Source organism: Myotis brandtii, unplaced genomic scaffold, assembly GCF_000412655.1.
Source record: "Myotis brandtii unplaced genomic scaffold, ASM41265v1 scaffold77, whole genome shotgun sequence".
In the NCBI taxonomy this organism is placed as follows: Eukaryota; Metazoa; Chordata; class Mammalia; order Chiroptera; family Vespertilionidae; genus Myotis; species Myotis brandtii.
The window spans coordinates 3,941,146-3,951,649 of NW_005371082.1; the positions used below are offsets into that span (position 1 = coordinate 3,941,146).

The window sequence follows — 10,504 nt, forward strand, 5'->3', positions numbered from 1 at the left end:
CAGCAGAGGGACTGGCACCTGTTAGGAACTTGCTGGAAATGGAAGTAGATAACCTGTCCTAGATGGCAGATGGGGTAGGGCGTCCCAGGCTGAAATTTTCATTAGTGCAGGTTCAGGGTATGTCCTTCCAAGTGGTGAGGAATGAGTTTTCTGAGGGGATCTTGAAAGTCAAGGAAAGAATGGATAGTGAAGTGTGGGCATTGGAACATTCTTGTAAAATGTTCCACCTCCTGCTTAGAGAAATGCACTGATGGTGCTATTGATGGTATCTTATAATTCAGCCTATCACAGAGAAACTGCTCAGTTGCATGAAGGGTATAGAAAAGACCAAAAGTCATGTTAAATCCACACTAATTAATGTTCTATGATTCCCACAGAACATCTCCTGGGACTAGTTTTGAGGGACACGCTGTCAGACAGTAGTATTGTTCCTTTCTTTTAAACTCTCCAAATGATACACCAGATCTTAAGACCATGACAACTTTGGTCTAAGGCAGCTTTTATGTCCTTCCTCCTTCCCTCTCTTTCTCTCTCTTTCCTCTTTTCTTCCCTTCCTTTTCCTCCTTCTAGGGTTTTTCTATGGGTGACATATGAATTGTTGTGACAAAAATGCCACAAATGTGTTTGCATGTGACTGATAATTGGCTTGTGGACAACCCACTCTGTCTATACATGCTGAGAGGGCTAGTGTTGGGCTGGTAAGAAGGCCATACCCCGGACAAACTCTGTCAAGCCATCTGTGAGGGTTAAATCAGGCACCCAACCCATGACCATCCAGAGTGGAAGATTTCTCACTAAAGCTCAGATTCTTAAGAATAGGAATTGAGTCTTGTTCATCTTAGCCTCCACTGCACATAACATACAGGAGGTACTTGATAATGCTTGTTGAATAAATGGATATAGTTCAGTATCCATCTATAACAGAGTTTAAAATTGTGTGCTAATTATAGATGGCAGAGAGGACTCTGGGGTGCCTCTTACCTCAGAGGCCAGGAGAAAAGCCAAGAGTACCCTGGGTGTGTGCACCATTGATCAAGCAGATGGTAGCCGCACATCCTTAAGTGAGAGCGTCCATGTTTCCATCAACATATTCTCCCTGGAGGTGGGTGTCTATGTATCTGAACTCTGGACCAGGAGTTTCGGAATAAATGCAGACCTTCCAGCTGGAGATCTATTTTCTTGTCTTTAAAGTCTTCTGATCCATAATAAAAACAAAAATGGACAATTGAATTTTCCTTTCTTTTCTAAGCCAAAATGAAGTGCCTTGTGTGTCATTGGCACTTACTCAAGAAATGTTTGAATGACTGATTTGAATATGTAGGCAAGCTGGCAGGGACATCTGTCACAGTGCTGATGGCCAGCATGGATTTGGCTGGTCCAGCTGGCTGGGCGGGGTTCCTCCTCTTCCCTTGGTGCTCCTCCCAGAGCTCCGGGAAACAGGCTACCTTGTAAGATTGAACAAAGCTTTTTTTCTTCTGTTTAAGGATATATATGACATTTCCCATGGTGTTTCTTTATTGTTTCTTGTTAGCTATTCACCTCCATTTGCATAGCTTCCTTATTTGTTCATAACAAATCCCACCATTCTAACTACCACAGCTATCTGGAGTTGTGGAACACCTTCCTTTCCCAATTTCCTCACGTGGCAGGAATTTCTCAATTTTCTTAGCATCTTCAATCCTAGGGTTGGTTTCTGCATCAGGGCCCATTTTTCTGATGGAAGGTTTTTGGCGGAGCTGCCAGACTCATAAAACAAGGTAATGGCCTTTAGGAAGTAATCACATTAGCTATTGTTTCACAGCAGTTGCCCTAAGAGCCTGGAAAGGACCATTCAATTTCACCTCAGAGGAGCAAAAGGAAAAACAGTCACTGTGGCGGTAACATGTAGATGGCAGGGAAGGTGACTGCTAATTTTACAAGCTCCTGGAGACATTCTGGCACCTTCACAGGACACCAGGAGACAAGCAGTCACTTTTGCTGGCCAACTTTTCAATCTCCTAACATTGAAAAACTCACAGAGAAAAGAACTTTATTCCATTATGCCATTTTGCAATTTTCTCTAAGATCAATATTGCATGTGGAATGCCTGATGGGAAATTGCTATAAAAATGGTAGCTAACTGTAGGTTAGTAGATATAACAACCCTCTTCCTGGAGACCTTGTACATATAGGTTGAAGGATAAAGTAGGGCTGAATTGTATTTATTTCTTTGTGTTTATCCAAGTCACTGGCCCAGGCAGGAAGGTAATATATGAAAAGGGACATTTTTGGAATAACTGTTTTTGAATTATGCTTATGAAATATATACTCTGCTATGGAGGACATGTGGGAAAACTACATTCTGACCGCATGACTAATTTTTTAAAGCCTTGCATAGAGAGAATTCTCCCCAAGAACACAGCTGGGTTATTCCTTTGTGGACTGAATGTGTCAGTTATGAAGTGAACTAAAGTGAAATTTTATTCCATCATGACAAAGTGAACTGAGAGTGGACACTGCAGCTAAGGTATTACGTAGTAGTTCATACACCAAGTACTATTATTTTATTAACTTTAAGAACATGTTTTACATAAAAACAAGCAACATCAAAAAAGCTCAGTTGATAAATGAAGATAATATATCACAGATGACTTCATTCCACATTAACCTACATTTATTAGCTTAAACTGAGAGATTAGGAAAAAATTAGATGTCATTCCAGCTTTAATCATGTATACAAATCATTTTGAAGTTATTTCATTAAGATTCTCAAAATAAAAAATTAACCTATGCCATCTGATCCATGCAGCAATTGATAAATTCAATATTTTCAAAGGAAACATTGAACTTTTTTTCTTGCACCAAATTGAAACCTTTCAGAAACTTGTATAAATTTATCAAGTTCCTAACCCACCTTTTTAGTGTGCATGAGCAAAATACTATTTAATTTCACACTCAACTAATTCTTTAATCATTTTCTTTCAATCAGAATGAAAAATGCTATTATTAATTTCCTAATAAAACATTTAAAAAAGTTATAGAAGCTATGACTCTAACCTTGGACTGGTTTCAATTTCTTCTCATTTTTTTTCCTGAGAATACATCAAAGATTAATGTCAATGGCAAGTGAAAAATTGTCCCTAGAGAACTTCAAGATCTTTTTCTTACCACATTGAATTGGACTGGAATGAATTGACATTATAGCATCTTGATCATCACTTTTAAAGTCCTACTTTCTCTTTACACCAAATGTGAAAGCTTATAGAACTATTATTTACTTTAAATTACTAAAGTGTATCACAGACAAAAATATACAATTTTACATTGAAGCAACATTAAGGATCTCACTTCAGTTGACCAAAAAAGAATGTTGAGGAAATTTGCAGGTTGTTTTAGTTGTAAAGATTGCTTTTCCTTTAGGGAAAAAGAAATAAACGAGATCTCTCACTTGTCTCCAAGGGCAAGATATCATAAACCTCATGATCAAAATGCTGCCAGATAGAAACTCCCTCACTGAGAAATGATCACTACAATTTCAGTGTGAAGCCCAACAATAACAGAAGCAGCAGCAGCAGCAATAGGGGTGGGGATCAGGGGACAAAACCAAGGGGAAGAAAAGCCCACCCAACCAGAAGCATTCTAAGTCTCTGCATTGACTTTCCTGTTTCTCACCAGTTTAAGACCTTTAATGTTACTCAATGTATGGTTGCATATTTGAGATATTAAAAAGTAAAAGACTGGCTTAAAAGCACCTCCACCTCAAGTGTATGTGTGTGTGTGTGTGTGTGTGTGTGTGTGTGTGTGTGTGTGTGTGTGTGTGTATGAAATTTCTCATATATATATGAGAAATATGCTAATTAGCCAGGACACCATAATGGGCTGACCAGACAGGAGGAGGTTGCGCGCACAGCTTCAGGGGGCGGGGGGAGGCAGGGGCCTCCACACGCCTGAGCTGGGGGAGGGCCTGACCAGTAGCGGCCATGGCTGCTTTAAGGGTCAGAGAGGGAGTGGCCAGCACCGTGCGATTTCCAATCGCGCTCTGGGCTCCTAGTAATTACATAAAAATTAAAGATTCTTATGACAGTCCTTGGGACCCCATTTGCTACTGTTTCATGTATAAGCACCATTGAGCCATTTTAAAAGCACATTTGCAAGGGTCAAGTGTTTAGTGTGTCCTCAAGTGCTGTTGATTTATTTGCTTTTAAACAACAAAAGTTTAAAATGCGCTAGTTGACACTCTTCTGATCATAACTGAATTGACAAAAATGTTATTTTTGGAAGTGTTTTGAATCACTACTTTCTCCAACAGACTAGAATGGCTTCCTGAAACTTGTTGATTAAGTAAAGAAACACATAATTCCCAAAGAAGCATATATCTGACCCTCTATCACTGCATGCAAAGTAAGGGTTCATCTGAGAGTATTTTTCCCAACTCCTAATGCAAGTAGCAGACAACACAAAGGAAAAACTAATCTTTGAACTGACCAACTTCAATTTTTAAAAAAGTTTGACTGAGAAAAAAAATCATGTAAGACTTAAAAATTTAGTGATTTACAAATTATAGAAAAGATATGTTATCTACAATATATGCTAGGTGCATTATTTATTTTTTTGAAACCTACATCCAAATGAATGCATAAAAACCACCATCTTGGATCTTGGTGCTTTCCAAACTTCTGAAATCTCAGTGAAGGAGAAGACATACCAGGTTTTCTTGTTATTTTCTCAGGAGAATTGGGCAGAGATGAGAAGGAAGTGAGCCTTCACTCTGACACAGGCCTTCTAGAGCAAACCAGCTTAGGGCACCTTTTTATGGTTCAATTAAAAGTAGTTTGAAAGTAGTTTATCACAGAAATTCAAGAGATTTTTTACCCTGAGAGGGCTAGCAGGCAACACAATAATATTAACAAAGCTCTCCCTCAAGCACAATTGCACTACCGCAGGGGGATAGAGTTGTCGGATGGGTGCCCTTGGCCAACAAACCACCATGATTTAATGGAGTTTGGTAGCTCTGTGACCCTGTAAACTAAGTCAATTTTTCCTTCCTCTTTTTTTCCAACTGTAATATGCTTCAAAGGGTAAAGGATTGCAATTTTAGCCTTTCTTCATGGATATATTGCTTTCTTCCAACAACATCTGACCGGGCTGTTAGCCACAACCCAGGGGGGTACTGAACAGTTGCATGAGGTCTCATGGAATACAAAACACCAAGCATTTTCAGTAGTTTATTTGCATTTTTTCTCTGCTTATTTTAATATGCACCATGTGTAAGTTAGATGAGGGCTACTGTAAAAACATTTTTAATGACTGAAATCTTACTTTTCCTTCTAACGATTTGGAGAAAACCACATATTCATTGATTGTGAAGAATAAAGTGATTTCTGCTACAATGTTTCAAAAAAGTATTCATCAACATGAACAGTTCTCATCTACAGAGATGATTAACACAATGCAAGTAATGGAAGTGTTCTTTCTTAACTAGTCTACTAGTGAACTGAAAAGTAGAATCTTAAAATTTTCTTGAAAATACTATATGGTTGATTATGTATTAATAAAGGAAAGACAGTCCCCATCACCATACTAACACCATAAGAGCTATATTAAATACTTAGAAAAAAATATGGAAACACTTATGGCAATGATTAAAATGATAATTACAGAAGTACACTCCCATAATGGTACATATTTATTTGATGATGAAGTGAAAAAAAAGATCAATTTGGTTATAGAAATTACTTAAAGAACACTATCACTTAATGAATTCAAACTTGAACTATCCCAAGAATGTCATGAAAAAAAATTAGAAAGCATTGGCTAAAAGCAAAACAGTCTGAATATACCAATGTAATCAGCATGCCTTGTGCTTGTCTGTTAACCCTTTGCGTACATTTCTGATATTCAGGATCTTGACAGCTTGATGCTGAAAAGATTGCATTCCATCTGATTACTCAACATTTCCACTTGACATATCACATACACTGTTTACTCAGCATAAATCACAAATTTGACAGCAATGCGTTGGGCTCTCCATGCTGAATGGGCCCTATATTCTTCTGAGCTGCTCTCTGAAGTGTGTTGTGAAACACTCCCCAGCTTCACATGGTCCACAGTCTCCCAAGACTTGGATGGAAAAAGGCTGAGCCATGCACTATAAGTTCTGTACACTAAATGCTGTACCAATACATGTAATGTCCACGGGAAAAGCAGTAATTCGGAGAAAGAAAGGAAAGTGACAATCTTATGTAGGTAGGTCTCTGCTCATAAGATTCTTCATAGTCACACATTTAGAGTTGAGGCCATGTTATATGGCTACTCCAGTGCTACTTAGAATAGTGCTTTGCTTTATAGTTCTAGACAAAGCAGTATTTCTGAACAGTTCTGGGTACTTCACTTATGTGGAATCTTTCTACACACCAACACCTTTCCTGGTATTCTGCCCTCACCCCAACCTTGACTGAATTGTGCTACTCTGTGATATTGTATCATTTCAGGACTCTCTAAAAGGGGGACAACTTTTAATAAAAGCTTACATGTCAGGACAACACATACTAAAGAAATAAACCTAAATGTAGAAGAGCAAAAAATTGAGGGAACTACTTTGTAAAAATCATGACATGGTAGGACCTTAAAATCTATATTAACATAGGGCATAGTTTATGAGTTAAAGAGTAAAAGCAGCAATTGAAGACAAATGTGTATTTGAAAATAAAGAAATGTCAAAGACCTTCAGATAGTGAAATATATTCAAAACAGAGACAGTAAGTGCTGTTCAGCTTTACATATGCAAATTTTATGAGACCTCACTCTTTGGTTGTCTCCTGCATCTCAAAACTGAGCAAACCTTAGGAGGACATTTGAGTTGGGTCCTTGCCTCCAAGACACCATGGCTAGCCTTTTCTCTAAGCATCACAGTAAAGCACAGGAGGCCCCCATTCTGAAATGTGACACATTCCAGAAGAAACTCAATGGAGATACAGGGCTAGGGATCAAGGTTTTGTCACATGAGTGACAATTCAGGTGTCAGACAGGACTTGACCCATAGATAGAAAAATAACATGCCCCTCTAGATAGCTAAAGACAGCGGTGTATAAAAAGGGCACCTTAGGGAATGGAAGTTTCATCCTCAGTGGTATCTTCCAGTTCTCCTATCCTGTTCTTCCTGGGAGATCATATGTAGGAAACCTAAAGGTACACAGGAAATGATCTTATCAGTGTTTTATTTCCTTAAAACCCATTTTAAAAATATTCTAGATTGTTTTCTCACTGTGCTTTCTCCTTGGTCACCTTGCAAAAACACTTTGCCTCTAGTCCCCTGTGCCCCAGCACTCCTGCGTATGGATTTTATATTCTATGGATTTCACACTGAAGACAGCAGTGCATGGAAAAGCAGGTGAGAAAAAAGACCAGGATCTTGTTTCCTCTTTCTGTTTGAAATTCCAGTCCTATAGAGCACCTGGCAATTTATTGCTCTTTTCTACCAGTTTTTTTTTTTTTTTTTTTTTTTTTTTTTTTGTCCTGTAGATGGCTCATACTGAGCAGGCAGACCCTCCCTCACCAAGCACAAGACAAGGTATGTGTGTGCCTTCCTGAGGGTCTGCGCTGGCACTAGCAGCAGCTGATGTGGAAGCAGCATTTCTGGAGTGATATCAGCACATCTTCATATGGAGATAATTTTGGGGGAGGGGGGGACCATCTTTTTTGTGGGTCAGGCTGTTTGCCACAGGACCAATTTCCTCCACTTGGGATGCAGAACTCATGGCAGCTGAAAGTCGTACCTCTAATGAGAAAAGTCTCTTTCTTAATAGGACTGTGAATAAGAAAGAGGGGTGTTTATGCCTAAGTTATAAAACGGCCATGATCTAAACCTATAGAAAAGGAAAAGCAAGATATCATTCTAGGTGCCTTTCTTTTCTGGATATTGTGGCATCTAAAAACACCCCTAGATCTGCAGCAAAATCAAGAAATGTGTCTATACATCCAAAGGCCTGGAAAATTCCCCAAGGGGTCTCCAAAAGCCATGCACTCAGAGGGTTAACATGTGCTTATTACACACTGCAGATCCTAGTTTGACTGATGAAAATATTCATTGCTTTTAAATTTTAAAAAGTTGCCAAGTAGACTTAACCCTTTGAGGATCCTATTAGCAGCAAGTTGCCATCTTTACAAACAACATATCTTATTCAGCAAAGGGAAATTACTACAAAGGTACCAGAAAACACACTTTCTGTTTCTGAGTGCTAGATAGATCAGATGAAACTGTTTTACATAATTTGGGGGGGAAAATCAGAGAGTCTCAAAGGGTTAGGCTAGGGCTTCGAGTAAAAGGGTCTTATTAAAAGGGCGAGTTTGGGGAGCGAACAGTCTCTGATGAGCTTGGGGAGTAGTCTTCAGATTCCGAGTTGAGTTCAGACGGAGCTGGCTGTGCCTTGTATCGGCTCCTCACATCCTGGTTGCATCTTCGTCGGAAAACCTGCCTCTCCTTATCAAGAGCGGTGGTCTAGCAGGGGCATAAAATGAGAAAGAGGACAATTAGGCTGAAGGAAAGGGCACAAGAAACTCTGAAACTTCTGAGGTCAGAAAAATATACTGGCCAAAGTAACCTATCCATTATGGCTTATTTTTGTTGACAACAATTACCACTGTTGGGGAGCTCTCTGCTCTCCAAGTTGTAGCTGCTAGGAGCACCTGATCATGACATCAGCAGGCACAGGCAGGATGGATGATGTTGTGGGTTCAATTCCTCCCCAGCCCGCCCCAGACTTCCCCTAACTCTGCAACCATGACCTCTGGTGGCAACCTGGCCAGCCAGAGACCCCTGGTAAATGGGCATCCCAGGCCTGTGTGTCTAACATGTGAGGATGCCAGGCGTGCCTCATTCATCATCACTCAGCTCAAGGCAACTGTATAATAAAGATAAAAAGTGATGAAGTTGTCAGACATGGAAACAGAGCCACAAGCTCATCCTATTATTTTAGCACCTTCTCCTTCTAAATTATCTTATTATCTGCTGACGAGGGAGTACAGCTGAATCTCTGGGAAGAATTGTTTTAATTTTAATGAAACCAATGTCTGAAATTGAAAATTGCTTTGAGTGTAATTAAACCAAATGGAAACTTTCCAAGGATTTTTCTTTACAAAGTTCATTTTCATCATAGTATGTGGTGATTTATGAAACTGAGATTCAGTTCTGTAGGTATTCCAGCTCCTGGTCTCCAATCCTCATTTTCCTGAGGAACCTCAGACGATTGCCAGGCTGTGCGATCCAGCTGCAACTCTGGAAGCTATTATGACATCAGAACTGGGAACGGAAGACATGACTTCATTACAGATTTAATGGGTGTGGGAGGAACGGGGTCATTACAGAAAAACCTTACACAGAGAGCAGAAGAGCAGGTACAAAACCTGATGAAAAATATAGAATACATATAAAAGCTTGAAGGCATCCTTGTTTGAAAGTCCCTCTTTAAAAGAATGTAGCCTGGAGGTTATTCTGCTTTTAAGAGATTACTTATCCTCTACAGGGATATATACTACTATTTTTTCCTCTTGAAAATTTACTATTAGCTTCTTCAAAGAATGGAGATAAATTTATAGCTGGCCTGGTTCTGAGAACAAAGTGAAAACTATGTCTCTCTTACAACTGCAGTATAGCATTAGAGCAATCTTAGATCTAAAGTAGGGCAATCAAAGTTCTGAAATGAACTAATAAAGAGGGAAAAAGAGGCAGTGTGTAGAACCGATAGAGCAAATGGCTTCATTAGGTTGAGCTGTGCCGCTTTAAAACTGTCCACAAACTGAATAACAGTTTTATAGACTCAATGAGGAAGATAAAGTTTAGTAATTTACTTCTCATTTCACTAGATTGTTAATACAATTATTCAATAACTGGTTTGTTGAAATGTCTATGTTTCATTCTTCTACTTGTCAAATTTTTACCCACTGATTTTGTTATTTTTAGCATCATAAACTCAGATTCCTAACTTTATTTAAAACACTGTAAAGTCACAGCACATGGTATTTTGCTTTCAAAGCAAACTAAAAATATCTGTTTGTGCAGAGATGTTTGCAAAAAACAGACATGTCTTTAGTCTGACTTACATAAAAACCATTCTGTAGTTAATCCAAGAGTAATATAAACTCTTCTCATGCTCATAAAAAAATATTTCTATTTCTACCTTCTTGAGAAAGAAAAAAGTCCTTGGTATTGGACTTAATACTGACTAGTGAATGGAGGCTTTCGGGTGTGGGGAAGAAGTGCATACTAGGCTATAGGCAGGGATTTTGAGTCCTGCTCTGTCCACTGCTGGCTGTGTGAATCATTCACTCTGTTCTCAGTTAAATGAGGAACAGACCTAATCCCTTCCCACCCTCCCAGAGTTGCTGTAGGTAAAGATAGATGTGCAAACGCTTTCTACATAGCTAAGATGGCCAGAAATGGAAGGGTTGTTTTCTTTCTTCCTTCCTTCCTTCCTTCCTTCCTTCCTTCCTTCCTTCCTTCCTTCCTTCCTTCTTTCCTTCCTTCCTT

At 39.1% G+C, this 10,504-nt stretch overlaps 1 protein-coding gene across 5 annotated transcripts in view; it reads right to left on the reverse strand.

The window, feature by feature from the left end:
- Positions 1 to 5,189: 5,189 nt before the first annotated feature.
- The window catches only part of DCLK1 (doublecortin-like kinase 1), a 520,253-nt gene continuing 514,938 nt past the window's right edge, over positions 5,190 to 10,504 (reverse strand). For 3 of the 5 annotated variants that reach the window (XM_005883145.2, XM_014530738.1, XM_014530739.1), the window contains one exon: positions 5,190 to 8,476. In XM_005883145.2, the coding sequence (XP_005883207.1) occupies positions 8,312 to 8,476 (165 nt within the window). In that variant the 3' untranslated portion in view covers positions 5,190 to 8,311. The remainder of the gene's footprint in view (positions 8,477 to 10,504) is intronic. The other 2 variants (XM_005883147.2, XM_005883146.2) reach the window with 1 other exon arrangement.